Below are 18,442 nucleotides of genomic sequence, written 5' to 3'. Positions count from 1 at the left end.
GTCAGCAAAGCTTTGTTTTAGCACAGACTACAGAGACCTGAAGGACACCAAGTGTAGGCAAACCATAAAAAGGCATTTATTTTATTCTATGTACTTTAAATAAACTTCACACGTTAGATACCTGCAGACACTTGAAATGACATGTGAGCAGAATTAGAATTTTCTTCTCCGGTCACAAGCTAGCATGAGGATTTTTCCACTGCTCTTCAAACCCAGTCATCAGCCTCGTAATTTTCTAGTTTCTGTGGGTTTAAAGCATCCAGTCTAGCACAGGCTGCTTTACAAAACAGAGCTGCTTTTAAATAGGGATTCTATGTTAAAAAAAAAAATAAGATAAGACATTTGTTTTGCCCTAAAGGTGTTAGCATACAATTCAGTGTACTGTTGAGGGCATTGGGAAGCCAGATGAAGGTCATATTATAATTGGTGCTTTGAATTGTAAAAAGGAAGCAAAGGTGAAGTTTGTAATGTTTTTTTGTTGAAAACTTCATAATGAAAGTTACAAGGGGGAAAAAAAGGAAAGGAGAATTAAGAATCAAGTTGCAGTGTCTTGCACAGCAGCTTAAAGCAGTTCTCATGAGCTGCAGTCTCAAGGATGAAGCCTTGAAATGTGGTGGGCCATGGGACCAGCTCCTCACTGAGCTGGTCTGGCTTGGGGAGGGTGCCAGCACCCGGGCACCTCTCCTCGTGGCTGTAAGGCGAGGTGCCTCCAGGAGAGGTCTGCAAATCTGTTTTCAAGCAGCCTCCATGAGCTGTCATAACAAATGCACACGGAAAAATCCATAAGCATGGCCAGTCCCTCCCTCTCTCCAGCACCAGCTTGGCAGCTGGGTGGCAGTTGCTGCCCTAGCTCCTGGCTTGGTGCTCCAGCTAGAATCCCAGAGTATGCTGCATTTGGTATGCAAGGAAGTGCATCAATAAATGTATTCACCACTTCAGTGCATTTTAGCTTGACATACGTCCAGTAAACAATATTTTGGTCTCTTGCAGTCAAAAAAAAAAAAATCACCTGATTATTCAGCGCTTTCTTTTATGATGCTTTGGGGTCCTTCAAATAATTTTCATTATGCACTACATAATAATAAAAATCTCTGTGCAGTACGCTGATAATTCCATGCATGGTCTCTGTGATTTCTAATTGTTTGACTAACAGGATGCTGTTGAAGTGCCATGCAGAAACGTTGCATCATCCTGAGGGAGTCAAGCTTTTCTCCTTTTACTTCTGGTAAAGATAAACATTTGAACAGTTGAAATAGGTAAAATATCCCAGGGAAGCCACTGTGGAAAGCAGATGTGCTGAAGCCCTTAGTGCAAAAGCTGGGTTACAAAGGACAAAAAGGAAAAATAAATTAGATAGATAAATAAATAAATAAATAACACTGAATGGAAGGCACTCAAAATTTAAGCCGTGCTTTTTCTTCTCTTGTGATCTTAAAGCAGAAGAGAAGCACTAGAAGGCCCAGGAAAGAAATATCGTGTGCTATTTTTGTGCTGCCATTATAAAATATGTATTGTTTATTGTTCTGCACTGCAGCTAGAAGTTTTGCATCAGCCTCAAAAATACAGCAAAGTTTGTTTTGGAAGAGACGCACAGCATCTCTATTCTTTAAGCCTCTTAATGGTGTTCTTAAGAGCGCAGTGATAGGATTTCAATCTCCTAGCAAGCACAGACAGGTTGTAGGGTGTGATTCATAGAAAGTGTAAAATATTGTGTGCCTGTGTGTATTGCGAATATATTTTATATATGTTTGTCTGTGTACCTGATGTTCAGCTGTATGGAAAACAAGACAATGATGCCAGGCAGTTTTGTCTCCTGCTGGAGGCATCATTGGGTGCCATCCTCTTGGGCTGTGCTCCACGTGCTGCAGAGAGCACTGCAGGGTCCCCAGTAAAGGGGTACGGTGAGTGGAGTGTTTCAGGAAGCACACAGACAGCTCGGGGCTGGGCCTGCCCAGCCTGGTTCACCTCGCCAGTCCCTGCCTCCAGCCTGCTGAAGGATCTCTGGGTGGCGTTGTGGTGAGACACATGAAGCACGGCCGGAGCGCGGGAGGGCGAGGGCCCCACCGGCCTCCTGGCACACCGCTGGGCCACGGGGCAGCACGCGCCCCAGGGCGAGGCGCAACGCTAAGCCTGGCTTCATTTCAGCTTGCCTGCTGCTGATGTCAACAAAGATGCCCTGTGTACCAGAAAGGAAAGCCTTGCAGGAGTCCAAATGATAGAGGAGGCATTCGGGACTGACTGCCAGGCTCTTTTTGCGGGTGTGTACTGCCAGGTTTGCTTTCAATGGGCATTTCGTGTCCTGCTCAGAGGGGCAGAGGGCTTGAAGAGGACCACGGTGACATCCAACCAGAAATCTGAGTTTCTAATATCTCAGAGGAAGATAAGAAACGTCTCTGGTGGAAATACCATACATGTACAACAACCGTGGTTTTATTTATACACTGTTTTATGGCAAAGGAAAGGCTTTGGGCTTTTTTATGCTGCAAAATGTTGTTGGTTTTTTTCCTTGCATTTATTTTATTTTATTTTATTCTTGCCTGGAGAAAATAGACAACGTTTGAAATGATTGCAGAATGGAACATCACTTTCCCTGTAAAACAGTGCTCGCTGAGAGATGGTGGGATCTCACACTTGACCAAATTAGCATATGCGCTCAAATATCAGAGCTCTGACTAGTAAAAATAACACTAGATTTGCATTTCCACATTTTTAGCTCTCGCTTCCCCCTGTCTGTTTGGTTTTATGCCTTTTTTCTTGACTGACAATTCTCTTTGTGGCAGATTTATTGCTGTTCTGCTGTTTGGACCCTATAATCAACTAGACACTTGGCTGAAGACGTTAGTCATTTCATTAAGTATTTTTCTGCAGATATCTCAGACACAATTTTCTGTTGCTTTGGTTCCAAAAAGCAAATGACCCATGGCCGGCAAAGTCTGAATATGAATCTTTAATAAACAGAGGTAGCACCAACAACACTCTCAGGTTTCCAAACTGCAGAGGGCTAATTAAAAGATGTTGAATAGGGAAGAGCTGCCATTGCCATTTCGCTCTGACAAAATGTGCCTGCATCTGTTCCCAGTAAAACTGCTTTTTAGAAGCATTTTCTCATTTATCCTCCTGCCTTCGCATCAGAGCTACATATGAAACCTTCCTCATGCTATGCACAGATACTGCACAGTAATTTTTTTTAAAATTATTTTTCAGTAATACATGGCTGAAAACAAAGACTACATAGTTGTCTTAGGAGTAAAGATAAAGCTCGGAGTGGGTTTTTTTTTTTATCATCTCTGTGTCACTAATGATTATCCTTTATTCATGAACTAAGGAAATATAATTATAGCATTCCCCTACACTTCATGGGCAGAGAAATGTTCTCTCATTTTATCAAGACACCTCCTTAAAACACAGTTCCTCCCTCCAGGGACAGTCCTTCTGAGCTGTGAATCCTGTCTTCAGTGGCATGCTCTCTGCAGGCAAAGATGCTCTCTGTGCCTAGAAAATAACACTGTGTGTTATTTGCAGAAGGGTGGGGAGTTAGGAGCCTGTGCACTCGCTGGTGTACCCACCCATGCCTGGTTTATTGTCCCCATTAATTTCTAGAGACTGATTCAGCAGAAAGCCAAGTTGGCTGCTCCAGCTTGGCTCCTTTGTGCTCTTTAGGACGTTTATTGCAGTTACTGCCTTGACAGAAGCTCAAAGACCGAAGCGCAGCAGCTTGCACCCCACAAGTGAGCTATGAGGCGCGAGGAGGTGCCTGTCAGCATCTTACCTGCCTCAGGCTTAGTTCAGCTCTGCCAACTCCCATAGGCAGCCTCGTGGGCTTTCCCAATGTGGTAGCTCCAGAGCTGCACCTCTTTGTGTCTGCAGAGACCTTCCAGTTCTGCCTGGATGGGATGTTCTCCTGAGAGGGTCCAGCAATGTCACCAAGCAGTGCTGCAGGATGAGCCTAAGGGAGTTAGCCCAAATTCCTCTGAGGAGGTGCCTAGGTTTGCCTGTCGGACAGTCTTTTAATTTGTTTTGATGTTTTTGCCTTTGTGGTCACCACAATAACTGAGTGGATTGCTGGATGCTCAGCTCCTCCAAGATTTTCATCACAAAATGAAATTAAATGAATTGAAATGGACTAAAATAAAGCATATAAAATAAGTGGATTTCATCAGAGACTATCATAATGACCTGAAAGAACAGACATGAGAAAGTGAGCCTTGTTTAATCATTGTTTACAGTGACAGCCCAAATTTTAATCAATTAACATATGAGCCCATTACATGAAAGACACGATGGGCCTGTGGGAGATCTTCTTTCTCAGAGGAGCTGCAGGGTGTGGGCTGACATCTTGGAAGCACTCCTTCCTCACGGACGCTTTTAAAGCTGCTTTTCTGACTGCAGAAGGCATAGTTAAACCTTACACGTGTATTTTATGTATGCTCTTGGGTACAGTTTCATCCTGTGACCCGTTAGGAGACCTCATTGACCGTCTCACAGCTTCTTGGGCTCGGGGAAAGCTCAGTCAGCCTTTATATTGCCAAGCTTCCTTCAGTGCTACACTTACAAACACAGAAACCAAATAGATTTATTGATACAGCTATAATCAGAAGTCGTAGCCAGGATGATAAAATGCTCAAATGATCAAATTACTTAAAATTAGAGGCATGCTGAAGTGCCTCAGGGACCGAGAAGCTGCAGGCAGGCAGCCGGCCTTCTGGCCAGCCGCATGGCAGCACACAGGCCTGTGTGGGCAGGGGCACTTGTGGGGAGCCCCAGGGCTGGTAAAGCCAACAACCAAAAGAGATGAGGATGCTCTGAGCTTGTCACTTGTGAAGGAATGAGAAGATGACAGGACAGAGCCTGGACATGGCTAAGTTGCAGGTTGATTGGGAGAGGGGAAGCACCAGCACTGGGAGGTAGCTAGGAGCAGGACAGGACCTCTGGGCATGGTAGGTGTTGGGATGAGGGTGTTTTTGGGGTAGAGTATCCCTGTGTCCCACAGGATCTGAACTCTCAAACACCATCAGGACTCTCACCCAACGTACATCACAGCGGCCAAGCAGAGATCATAAAATCATTAAGGTTGGAAAGACCACTAAGATCATCAAGTCCAACCATCATCCAACACTACCATGACCACTAAACCGTGTCCCGAGGTGCCACAACTACACATTTTTTGAACCCTTCCAGGGATGGTGACTCCACCACCTCCCTGGGCAGCCTGGTCCAATGCCTCACTATTCTTTCAAGGAAAGAAATTCCTCTAACATTCCATCTAAACCTCCCCTGGGGCAACTTGATGTCACAGTCTGGTTCTGCTTGTTTAATAAGAGGCAGTCCCACCTCTGCATTTTACAATGCTTCCAGAAGTGAAGGCACCTTTCACTATGGTGGATTTCATTCAATCAAATGTGTTAAGTGCCGTTAGTTTTGTATTTATTACATCACCAGCGGGCCCTGCTTAAGGATGATTTGGCATAAACGCTCCACCTCTTTCTCTGTAATTTGTTCTCCTGGACTCTGAGGGCATGGTTGAAGTGGCAGACTGCTTGTTCCTCTCGTTTGAAAAACTGTGTTTGAATATACTGTCATTTCCCCTGATAAGATGAGCACTATAAATTAAACAGAGTCGGCAACCCTGGCACATTAATCTTCCCGATGCAGTCCTACCTTTAGCATTTCCTGACACATATTTAATGTTGACTTAATTGTGCAGCCTTAAAGGAGGATTAGAGTAGATAAGTGTAAAAACAGTAAGAAACTGCAGAAGCAAGCTAGAAGCTCCCCACTCAGAACTGTGTGAGGGGTGGGTGGTGCACAGACCCTTGCAGCGAGGAGAACTGGGGTGACAATTTACTGTAGTGGTTTTTTTGCTGCACATCTAGTCAGCACTGAAAATTAGGCTTCACACAGGAGATCCTTTGAGATTTGGCTGAATAATACCATCCTGTGGTTGTCCCTTTCCGCTCTCCCTTGTGCTGAAGCAGTCTGATACCAGCACAAGTGGTGTGTGGTCATGGAGATTGTGTGGTGGGTCCTCTGAATGCAGCATGCAGCTACAGAGGTCTTGCTTGGAAAGAAAGGCTGGTCTCACAGTTAACATTTGGGAGTGGAGTTAAGAAAAATCTTGGTTCTCATCTCACCTTTACTGACAGAGATCAGAAAAGCCATTTTGGAACTTTGTTGTTTGGAAGGTATCAAAAGATGCAAATAAGTGCTTAATAGGCTCTGAAATGGTCTTTGAAATCAGTGGGAGATAGGTCTCTGAGATGTAAAAAATCCCATACAAAGTGTTTGGTTACATCTTTAAGCATCTAAACACCTTTAAAAATATGTCTCTGAAGTGCCTAACTCTGAACATAGGCTCCTGTGTCCCCCAGGCATTTTTGAAATCACATCCAAAGTTGCTCAGACGTCCCCTAAAGAGCACCCTTTTGGTTTAATTTTCTCATTGACTTAATTTTCTCTTGACTTGAGACATAATATATATTAACCTACGCTCATTTTTTGTAGCAAGACGTAGAGAAGTGAAACTGTTTCTGAGCTGGTTTATTACCAAAAAAAAAGAGCATATGGCTGATTGTGTCCCATCTGAAATGCAAATGGCAGAAATACGTGGAAAGAATGACTATTACTTGAGCAGTAAATGTTTCCTAATGAAGGGAGTTTGACTAAGGTGGGAGGCTGGAAACGGCTGTGGGAAGAAATGACGGCGGTTAATATGTCAGTGGAGCAGAACATTCTTATTCTGCTGATAAGGAGGTTCTTAGGAAATGGGCTGGATTTTTTTTTCTTAGACGCTGGATGCTCATCTGTGTGGGGAAGCTGTTACACGGGGAGCCAGACTCTTTTCTCCCACTAGTTATGAAATCATGTAATTTAATTTTTTAACCACAGCTTTTCACCGTTGGTGTCTTTTTGAGATGAAGTTTTCTGTATTTTGTGAATGTTTGGGGAAAATAGACCTACCCAATGTAAAGAAAGTCTAAAAAAAGTATAAGACAAGTGCTGGTTCCACTGATTTTATCACCCTGGGCACATTTGCAGAGGCCAAAGGGGGCGATGGAGAAATCCAACCCACGCTGCCTGATTTCCTGCGTTGCCTATTTCCACCGAAGTTTTTCTCTTGCATAAGTCCCTCTGTGCTTCCAGTGGTCGAAAGTGTCCAGGTGTCTGCTACGAATGGGAAGTGAACTGACTCTGAAACGCTTTCTTAAATCAAGCAGCGAGGCTAGAGGCTGACATTTCCATGAGTTAACTTTCCTAGGAAAGAGCTGTGGAGTCGGCGCGGTGAGGTTCAGTGCAGCCGGTGGGCTGGAGACAGAGCATCGGTCGCGTTACTTGGCCTTAAATGTCAGAAGGAGCCGGGAAGGGTTTCGAGAGCAGCGTGTGCACAATTACGTGCTCAGAAGAGCTGAGGCAGCTGCCAGGTTAGACCTCTGGCTTCGTCCCCAAGCAGGATCAGGTCGGTGTTAACGCACGCGTTGCTGAGGCTGAGCTGCCTGCCACGTGGCGTGGGCGTGGGCCAGAAGACTAGCGTGTCTTCCACTTCCAGATGCCCAAGGGTGTCTGACATGGGTAATGATAATGAAATAGGAGAAATCTAAAGAGAAAAGGCTGCAGCCTGCTGCTGATGGAAGTAATTGGGTTTCTTCATCTTCGGAGCAATGACGAGGCTTGCTGGGAGCAGGACGTGTCCATGTTAGTACGTTAGTTCGGATCCAGACCAGACTTTTGAAGTGAATCCCCTGCTGTGCTTTGGTACCTGTCTCGGGGCAGCCCAGGAGCTCACTAGCAGGGTCGTGTGGCTCTGGAGATGCCCCTAAGCTTCCTGAGGGCAGGGCTGCTGCTGCCCACGCTCTGCTCTCAGCCATGGGAGCCTTCACCCTGCACAGAGCACGTCACCAGGTCAGGACTGAGCACTGACCTTCCTGGGTGACCCCTAGGTTGCTGAGTTATTCAAATGCTTCAGAAAGTGCTTGTGCACAAAGTGTCTGCTCTGGTTTTAGTGCTGTGTAGCCTCACCATTCCCAGGAGCTGGGGGTGATCCCACCACGCTGGGGCACAGAGAGGGCAGTTGCATCACTGCTGACAGTCTCAGTCTTGGCAGGTGGCTTTATCCCAGTAGGATGAGCTGAGGCTTCAGTATCACATCTTTTATTGTGGTCGAAGTGCCTATAGGTGTTGTAATTATTATCATAATTAAATTATAAATCAATATAAAACCACATTTATACAGGTTGACATATCATGGGCAGCACCTCAGCAGAGCTGAATTTTGTGGCTTCTTTAATTGGAAGAGGGCACAGCAGCTTGAATTATCTGCATATCTGCTTGGGTGTTCTTTGGTCTACAAGAAATTACAAGTGGTAATGCTGTGGCATAGTTTTCCATGTATAACGCTCTTTTTTATCTTTCTTTTTGCTTCGTTTCTGTGTCCCTCCCCTCTCCCCACATTTCATTTCCATCCAGAAACGCGAATGACCTCTTGATGGAACTTTCCCCCTTCGTTCTGTTGATTTGCATTGTACAGTCTGGAAAATACAAACACTTTTATTTCTGAGATGTATTTATGATGTCATGAAAAAACGCTCTCATATTAGCCTCTTCTTTTTTCTCTTTCTTTATCTTTCCAGGTGTGTGTGCAACATTGACTGTTCTCAAACCAACTTCAATCCTCTTTGTGCTTCCGATGGGAAATCTTATGATAATGCATGTCAAATCAAAGAGGCATCATGCCAGAAACAGGAGAAAATTGAAGTCATGTCTTTGGGTCGATGTCAAGGTAACTCTCATAACAAAACTCATTTCAAAGAATGTTTTCAATTTTTGTTCAGGGAAAAAAAGAGAACCGGGGCTGGCTTCTTATTTGGCACTTCTTACATTTCCATCAGACTCTTTCAATCTGTACTGTAGAGCGCAGGCTGTGGGAGGGGGCAGAGCCCTCCACGCTGCAGATGCCAGGCCAGGCGTGAGGATGGCTGTGTGCCACCCTGCCCACACCCTGCCCACGGCAGCAGGGGCCTGGCCAGCCCTGCACTGCTCTCAAAATCAGGTGCCCTTATTTTGCCCAGAGCAGCTTGCCCAGAGCTCTGCCCTCCTCCAGGTGAGAGTTGGAGCAGGTAGCAGGAGAGCCCCTCAGATATGTGTTGTCACCAAGGATGGATCCTCTGTTGCTCTCTTAGCTGGAGCAGCTCTGAGCCACCTTGTGAGTCTTCACGAGCTCCCAAAAACAGCACGGGTGGTTGTTTCCCACATGACCTGTGCTGGGCACATGACATGCCAAAAGTGCCTGGAAGGAGATTTTACCAATAGCAGCTCAAGACAGCAGCCCTGTGTTTCTCCATGAGTGCCATGCTCATGGGCTCCTACCTCACCTGTAACCCTTGAGCTGACTTTAAAAGCTCTATTTGGTTCTAAAATAAAAAATGAAGAAAATTTGCCTTTAAATAGCTGCAGTAAATAAAGTGTCTACTGAGGCTCAGACTCTTAATAGCTTTTTTCCCCTTAGCTTCTGACCTATAAATCCTCAGTACATCTACTTACAAGGCCGTACTGTACAGGTGTATTAAACACATTCTAGTTTATTCCTCTCTCTTTAAAGTTAACCGCCCTACGTGGCAGTTCATCTCAGAGTACATATTAAGCCTCCCCAATTACTTCAAATAGAGCAGAAATGACAACTCCCGCTTCATACTGATATATTTATCCCAGATGCAATCTGTTATCACATATTGTTAGGAAAAAAAAACCTGTGTTTTCTTAATGGAAGATGTTTCATGTTTCATTCCAAAAAGCCAGATCCTGCTGTTTTCACCTGGAAGACCCAGGAGAGCCTTGCAGCCAGAAGCAATGCTGTGCATGGAAGCAAAGCTCTGTTTGCCCTGGCACTGGCAGCTGGGGCAAAGCCTGGATCAAGTACAGGGCCCCCAGACAATTCAACATATTTCTTTTCCACAGATAATACTACGACGACTACAAAATCAGAAGACGGGCATTACGCAAGAACAGATTATGCAGGTATGGTCCCCAGTCAGTGAGAATCACAATTCACAGCAACTGTTTAAGTCTCTTTGCTCCTCCGTTTGCTAAGGTGAGGTGTCCTCATCTTCTAGTAGGGTTTTCTTGGTTTACTTGAAGAAAACACCATCTTCACATTATTCTTTCTTTTGCTGGAAACTCTAAACGGGCTTCTTTCCTTTTTTGTCAATGCACAGGTATTCTGTTCTGACAGTGAAAAATAAGTATTGCAAACTGGCTGCCAGAATTAGCAGACATTATTGAAAATTCTTGAATCCGTGCACTAGATTATGCATATTTTTGTCACGATATAGAGGTTTAAGAATGTGAAAACCCAGAGCTGTCATACCATGAAATGTTGCCATGATAGATAATATTACATCTCGGTGTTTAACTATGAAGTTAATAAGGTTCTTAATTTATTTTTTTTAAGTGATAAATGGTTTTAATTTATTTAGAAGCTACAATAAAATATAATGGCTGAATAGCCTTATATGGCAATTGAAATTAAAACCATGTAGTGAGGTTTGGGAAACATTTTTTACACCCTTTGCCTAGGAGGATGGATTTTGGAGTTGATGCGTGTGTGTGGACTCACGTGCATGCAGACATTCACAGCTCACACTGAGAATTCCAGCCTTTGGGAAGGTGTTGTGAAAATGGGTCAGGTGATGCATTCATTGCTTAAGTTTGTGATGTTTTCGTGGTTTGAAAGAGAGTAGGTGCAGCTCACAGGGTTTGCCTGAGCAGCTTGCTGCATGGCTTAGGTAAAATCCAGCTGATAGTTTCACAGGTCTTAACAGTTCTTACCAGGAGTGTCCTCTGACAGGGGTTAACCCATCTGGTCATCTCCTGTGAGGGCCCTTTGTACATGATGTCCCTGCGTTAATAGGGTGCCCAGACGATAGAAATGATTGTTCTGTTCTTACTTAAAAAAAGGTGCATGATGATTAAAACATAGAGCTGTGAATAAATGATGTCTCGGTGAGGCAGAGGAGTGCTAGGTGCTGTGGGTGGCTGCAGCACGAAGCAGAGAGGCTAGACATTTCTGTGGAAACTAAATGCTGGGATTAATTTCCAAAAGGTCAAAGATGAGCCATGGTCCAGGTGTTTCCTGCTGCCAAGGAGACCTTCCGTGGGTGAGAAGAGAGACAAAGAGAGAAAAACCTTCAGTCTTCTTTCCCCAAACCCTTCATTACTCTCAGCTTTTTTCTGGGAGGCAGCAGTCAGTTTTCTTAAAAGGCTGGAAGGGATGAGGTTGTATCCTGTGATGGGCACGAGGTACGACCAAGTGGGCAAAAATGATTTATTTCAAGTTAGGAATAAGGGCAAGTAATATTGTTGTGTTAAATCCTTTACCTTCCTTACTGGATGGCCAAGGAGAGGACTGGCATCCCCAGGTCAAGGCGAAGGCCTGCAGCCCCTCTTTACATATTGTGCAACCTGTCCTACTCTGCTACTCTCTGGTGGTTTAGCTTTAGGGTGGCAGTGACCCACATCACCTAGGGAGGAGATGCATGAAGCAACTGAGTTTCATCAAGGGAGGAAGGGCAGGTTGAGGAAGGGCAGGAAGGAGGAGGAGGAGGAGGAGATCTCAGTGATGACAAGAGAAAGCCAAGTGATGGGTCACACAGGAAGAGGTGCACAGAAGGCACCTTCAGCTCAAGTGGGCAGGAGGAAGAGAACAGCTCTCACTTGGGAGAGAGATGATATTTCAGCCCACGCTTCAGAGGAGAGATGGTGGGTAGAAGAAAGTTGATTGCAGAAAAATGTTGTCAGGGGTTGGGAGTCGAGCAGGAATACCGGAAACTGGGTTACTGGGCAGGGAGGAGAGCAGAGCTATGGCACAGAGGAGTGGGTCTGTACTGGAGGTGGTCTCTGAGTGCCAGGAGGTCAGGAGGAGTGTGGGGACAGATGGTCCAGCAAGAGGTGACAGGGGCCTGTGAGAGGAGACAGGGCATCTCACTCCCCTAAAGCCATGGAAGGGATGGAGACACCCTAAATCAGCAGTGGGGTCCAGTAGGTACCTCTGGCACAGAAAGGCACCATCATTGCACATTAGCAAGCAGCACCTCATGGCTTCTGCTATGGCTCAGGCCCCAATGTGCTTTTCAAGTGCACCCACTGCATCCCCTGGGTGGGTCTCATCAGGTACCATCCATCGATTTAACTTGAAACACAGTCACTTGGACCAGCTGATGTTTTCTTCTTGTGCACCAAACTGTTATTCTTGCTTAATTCATTTCATTTTTACATACAATGACAGCATGTAGGGTGAAAGTTGCGAGTGCATGCACAGGAATCCCACGGGAAAACAGGGATCCACATGCCTCCCTGTCCCCAAATGTTTGTGGCATGACCCTGCCAGGACACCCTAGGGGAAAGGGACTGCTGTGTCACAAAGCTGTAGCCACTCCAGGCTTTTGGCATAGCTGGTGAAGAGGAAAACAGCACTACAAAGCTGAACATTCAGGCTTCAGCATTTGCCAGGCAGGAAGCTCCGTGCCGTCCTCATGTTCTTTCAGGTGTGGAAATACTTGATGATGGGTATTACAGGAATGTGCTATGTGCTGCTTTTCTTCCCCCTTTTGTATCTCCTCAGAAGGGAAATGCTGCCCTGACCGTGGGGAGCTTTGTGTGGAAAAAGCAGCAGTTCCTCAGCCGTCATGCTTTTGAAGCAATTTCCCCAAGCCTGAGCCTTTCCAGAGAATACTTTTTATTCTCTACCATTTAACAGTACTAAAAATCACTGAGACCGTGAGCACTACACGCTTTTAAAAACATTGACTCGTATGGACTGGCTTTCCCAGGGGAGAAAATAGCAGTGGGCATAATTGATGTTGTCAATTATGCTAATGCAGCAGTGCCAAATGCTCTTTGCAGGAACGGTGGTAGCTGAGTGATGTGGGTTTTTCCATGAACGCCCCCGCACGCGCAGCGCGGGGTCCCGGGGAGGCAGCAGCTTTGCAACAACCGCAAGTCCCAACACCCAGCTGATTTTTTTCATACTGAGCTCTTCAAACCGTCTGTTCAATCAGTGTCTTTGCTCCCCCCTGTTCTTTCAAGCCCATTGATACTCAGAAATAACACACAAATCTAGCAGTTTGCAAAGCTCTTGTTCCTCTGGAGCGCGAGTCCTTGCCTTAAGTTTGCATCACCTCAAGCTTTTTTAAGGGCTCTTGCTTGACACAGGCAAGATTTTCTCCAGGATTGTGTCTGACTTTTGTGTCTAGTATAATGCCCAGCTAATGTCAGAGATGAGCTAAAAACAGTGTCACCCTTTTCAGCAAAGCAAACGTGGGGAGAGTGAGCCGTAGGTGGCCCTTCTTGGTGTCCACTTCTCCAGGTTCACCACTGTACTCTTGCCATGGCTCTGTCAGCACAGCATCAGTACACCTCTGTTTTTCTCTCTCTTTGTGCAATTCTGACCTCTCATTTTCCCAAAACTCCGAAATATTTATCAGACCTGGGAGGATTTTCAGTCGTTTCAACAAATGGCAGATTGTTGATGTTGATCAAGTTTGTGAAATAAGATTTGGTTTCAGTCAATAAATGAATGGATGAGATTTTTCCATCAAATCCAATAGAAATGCACTTTAACTTGCAATTTCCATGAAAGAACTTTTTTAAACATTTTAAGTATGTTTTGGAATGTGGTGTTTGAGCTGAAAGTCCTGTGATTGATGTTTTCTTGAACTTCCCCATTATATGTATAACAAAGTTGGCTGTTATGGTGGCATTTTAGCATTCAGAGTCTAAGCAATCAAGGAGTTTTCATCTTATTTATTCATTTGCCTATTTATTTTTATTCTTCAATATTTATATTCCTTTCTTAAGATCTGGATATGAGCAATTATCCCCCTAACTGATTTTATCCTCTCTCATTATCAAATTACAGCGATTTTTTTCAAGCCATTTTGAGCACTATAAAGAATAAGTCAGTATGGACAAGCCATATTTCAATGTTATATATTCATGAAAATTGTCAGCGAAGACACTGACAAATTTGATAGACCTATTCAATAATATCATCTTCCAGGCCAGACAAACCTCCCTCTATGAGCATTGATTAGATCAAGTCTCAGCAGCCGAACGCCAGCAGTGCAGCGGATAGAAAAGGGGAAGAGGCATTTTCAGCCCAAATAGTCTCCTTTGGTGAAAAATGTGCATCTGCGAATGGTCAGTTTGAGCTGTATTTTGGGGTTCCTCAGTGGTGGTAAACTGCCCCTTGGCAACCTTCTACAGTCTTGGCTAGTCCAAGGGCTCTCTTGCTGATGCTGTCGCTGTGCCTGGGAAACGCTAACGAGCACAAAATGCTGCACGGCTGCTCACGGCTGCTCTGTTGCCTGCTCTCCCTCCCTGTTTCCCATGGGATTTCAAATCTACGTGACAGTCTTGGATCTTTGTCAGACTGCTTGCTGGCACCGGGGCCTCGCTGGCACCGCCGGAGGTGCTGGGGCGAGCAATCCGGCAGATGGCTGTGTTGCCCAAGCAAACTGAACGCTGCACCAAAAAGGGCAAAATCCATCTGTGTCAAGACTTCATCTTCCCTTGGCTGGGCCAGGCCTGTGGGAGCAAGGCCATGGGAGCCACCACAGATTGCCCACTCCAAGAAGAGTGTTGGACTCTTCAGAGAGTCTCGTCAAAAATCCAAGAATCTTGGACTCCAAAATAAATACAACGTCATATTTACGTTGGAGAAAACTCCTAAAACCTTACCAAAACCTGCCGCATTTCATGGCTAACTTCTAATCCCTTTGAATGGGAGAGCAAGCTGTGCCTATCAAAGAAAATGTGGAGTCCTGGCTGTGGTGCACAGACCCAGCACTTGAGAAGCACTGGGCTTCTTCACAGGCTGATGACAAATTCCATCACCATCGTCTTCATTGTCTGTAACAGGCCTGGAGAGCAGCCAGGAACCAGAGCAGCAACACTGGATTTCTATAGACAGTGACTTTTTTTTTTTTTCCCCTTCAGGAATAAAATTAGAACTTTGGACTAGATTCCTCCTCCAGATAATAACATTTTCAAAGTAGGTTAAGTCTTGACTGTAAACCACTTGACATTGTCCCTCTAAATTAAATGTTGTGTCTACTACTATGTCAGCCATTTCCTAAACTGGTGAAGAATAATAAAGCCCCAGAGCTTAGCTATGGGATATAAACTATCATGCAGTTTTGCTCTTTCCTTTCTTCGTAATGGAATTAGCAAGTGAGACATAGAGCTGGGCACCAAGCATCCATCACAGCTAGAGAGGGACCTTTTCTCGTCTGCAGCGTTGGAAAAGCACTGGGGAAATTGCATCCTGGCATATGCAGATTGGCTTGGCTTTGGATTCCACAGACTCCGAGTCAGAGGTTGTCATGCTAAACAGATTATTTAGGAAGCGTTCCTGCTTTTCCATCAAATCACTTAAAAATGGAAAAAAGCACATTTTACTATTTTGACAGCTGTGTGGCAGCATGAATGCTGTCTAGCTGCGGGCTCTGCCTGTGCTCGCACACATAGGCATGCTTGGGAATACAGGAATAATACAATTGATACAGTTCTTCAAAAATAGGAAGCTTTTAAATGTTGCTGCAATTGTTAGTTGCATTGACAGGTCCAAGGTTTTGTGAGAATACACAAAAATATCATGCACAGGGAAAGTCCACAAATGGTGGCAGACAAGCTCTACAAAACAAAGACAGAACCCCAGTGTAGTTTTTATTTTTGGCTGTGCAGTCTGGGGGTCTGTGACTCGAGGGAAGCAATGAGAGCATCTCCCTCTGGGAGATGTCATCATATCATGCCCCACGTGCCTGAATGTCCTTTAAGATACATTCAGAAACATAGATATCTGGAAATAAGTCTGGGGCACATAAACTCAAGATGGTGTAAGAACAGAGCAGGTCTTCACTTATAGAAGGATTTTCTAATAGAATCTGGTGGAGAAGAGGCATTTTTGTCTTGCTTTGTCTACCTAATCCAGGCACACCTGCTAGAAAAGTAGAACAGAGGAAATGTCTCAGTTCATTGTGTGGAACCTGGAGGCTTCCAAAATCAAAGTCAAGTTTACCGTCACAGAAAGTAGTATAGTGCCTACTAGGGAATAATAACTGTGTGTACTTTAGTTTAATTTATAGAGTATTATAAAACACAGATAAGAAAACTGTTCTTACTCTGGGCTTCTTCCAAGTGATTTTCAAAGGTGAGAGGTCACTGTATTCTGATAGCACGGTGGTTTCCAGACCTTCCACTGCCTTGCAGCTCCTCCACTGTTGTTGATGTCCAAAAGAAAATTTTAAAAGTAAAGATAGAGGCCAGCTGGTAGGTTAATAAATCTTACTGTCAGAACTAAAATCTTAAAGAACTAAAGTCAGAGTAGCCAGCAGTGTCAGTCCAAACTACTCACTTGGCCCCCAAACCTTCACTTGTCCTGGGTGCTATTTTAAATGAAAAATTGCAGCGACTTCTTTTTGTAATTTAACTGCTGTTTTTCAAAAGGCGGAGTGCGGAAATTCCTACTCCAGCATTTTTCTGTGTCATCAGGAGGATTGGATGTTTTATTTCTAAAATATGAAAAATTTGCAGTCGATTAGTGGTGAGCACTGCATCACAAGCTACCCCAAGTGTTTTCATCTATAGAACGCTCTCAAATATATCTTTAGATCCTACGTGGCTCCATCTTACTGAAATCTACATAATTTTTCTGGAATAGAAGACAGACACATGTTGTAAAGGTCACATCATAGCCTCACAAACAAGTCCCATGCCAGGAAGGAAGCTGCAGCACTCTGGAGCACCTCGCCGTGTGATTTAACAGCAATTACTCCTAACAGCCTTTTCCTGAGGAGCATGCAAAATCAAAACAGGCTTATGGAGATCTTAAGAACAGGCAATAGGGAGAGAGAAATATTGCTCATTTATTCTGCCAGCCTCAAGAGAATATCTCACTTTTTATGTGAGTTCTCCTGTAACTTTGAATCACGTGTGCTGAGCTTGGTAAAATGTGCCTTGGTTTTTTTGGATTTCTGGGGTTTTTTTGTAGTTTTATAATTAGAGAAATTGTGCCTTTTTGTTACTTATGATTTCCCAGTGTCGTGCTCATGGAACCTGTAATGGTTATCATTAAAACTTAAATTAGGTCTCAGGTGAACTGCTAGACATCTCTTTACCTAGACTGATGTAGCTCACGGAAAAAGAGCATTTCCATTTGTGCCTTTAAAGCTTAGCCTGTAATTTAGTCACTACTGAATGTGAATCAAAAGTTGCAGAATTCATTTGTGCTTTCTTCCCATAATAAACAAATTCAGTAATGTTGTGAGTGAACATTATAAAGAAAGCTGTTTGATTTGTGTGGAAGCTCAGTAGCCTGAAAATTCAGTGTGTCCAGGCTAAGAACTTGAGCTGTAGGAAATAAGCAGGGAGAGCAAGTAACAACTTGTAACACTGATAGTGGCAAAAGCAGCCTAAAAAATACAAAATCTGAGCAGGCTATTTTACTGTTGTCAGCATCCTTGGAGTATTTAAGTCCCGGAAATGGATTCAGATATAGAGCTTCACCAGGCTTTGGGGTGAGGGTGCAGTTTGTAATGCAAGTATGTTTTTTCCATCTGGGGTTTCCATCAGAACTGTGCAGAGTTCATGAAGCTTGCTCCAAACGCTGTCTCTCACTTCCTCTGCTCCCCTAAACCTGTGTGCCTTGCTGGTTCTTTTTCCCTTATGATATCATCTAAGCATCTAAGTCTTCTGTAGCATTTATTCTATGAAAGGTTGTGGATGAAAACAGAAATTGTATGTTCAACAGAGATGAGTTCATGTAGGCATTCCTACAGATTCTTCCTTTTGTGTCCCAGTGTATAAATCCATCATGTATCATTTACATACGTTTTGTCTTATTTGGAGCATAGAAACCCATCTTCCTGAGCAAATTTTGAGCCTTTCAGTACCCACTGATCTCTTTGCCCTCTGCTCAGTATCTGTGTTCTGATCAGAAGAATGAGTAAGCTCAAAAGGAAGTAGAGCTTTTAGAAACAAAAGACACTTTGCTGCTTACATACAAAAATATGATCCTTAAAACTCAGCACAACTTGAATTGTACCTGATTTCTGAAGCTGTTTTTAACCAGATACCTTCTTTCTAAATAGGACTTCTAATGGCAAGGGATACCCAGAGGAAATGAATGCAGGAAGGGACCCTCAGAAAAACACTTCCATGGTTTTCAGTCATGCTTGTTGTTATGCTCTAGTTAAAGCCATTCCTAGAATGTTTTTTTCCTAACGTTTGTTTTCAGAGTTTTTTGGAAATGACAGTCTAGCAACATGATCTACAACCACTGTTCAGCTGCCTTAGCCATATGGAACATGTACCATAATACTTGACCCCGCAGAGCACACCGGCTCTGCCATTGTGGAAGGATTTACTGTTATCAAAACCAGGTCATTTTTTATCT

The 18,442-nt window shown here is 44.2% G+C and overlaps 1 protein-coding gene across 1 annotated transcript in view; it reads left to right on the top strand.

Annotated features, from left to right (window-relative positions):
- The window catches only part of TMEFF2 (transmembrane protein with EGF-like and two follistatin-like domains 2), a gene marked incomplete at its 5' end in the record, with an annotated part of 124,764 nt that overhangs the window by 83,545 nt on the left and 22,777 nt on the right, over positions 1–18,442 (top strand). The window contains 2 exons of the mRNA XM_008945989.1: positions 8,625–8,773; positions 9,949–10,008. Of these exons, the coding sequence (XP_008944237.1) occupies positions 8,625–8,773; positions 9,949–10,008 (209 nt within the window). The remainder of the gene's footprint in view (positions 1–8,624; positions 8,774–9,948; positions 10,009–18,442) is intronic.

The sequence above is a fragment of the Merops nubicus genome, unplaced genomic scaffold, assembly GCF_000691845.1.
Source record: "Merops nubicus isolate BGI_N331 unplaced genomic scaffold, ASM69184v1 scaffold4060, whole genome shotgun sequence".
In the NCBI taxonomy this organism is placed as follows: Eukaryota; Metazoa; Chordata; class Aves; order Coraciiformes; family Meropidae; genus Merops; species Merops nubicus.
Note: the sequence above shows the minus strand (reverse complement) of the source record. Positions and strands in the feature narration are given on the sequence as shown.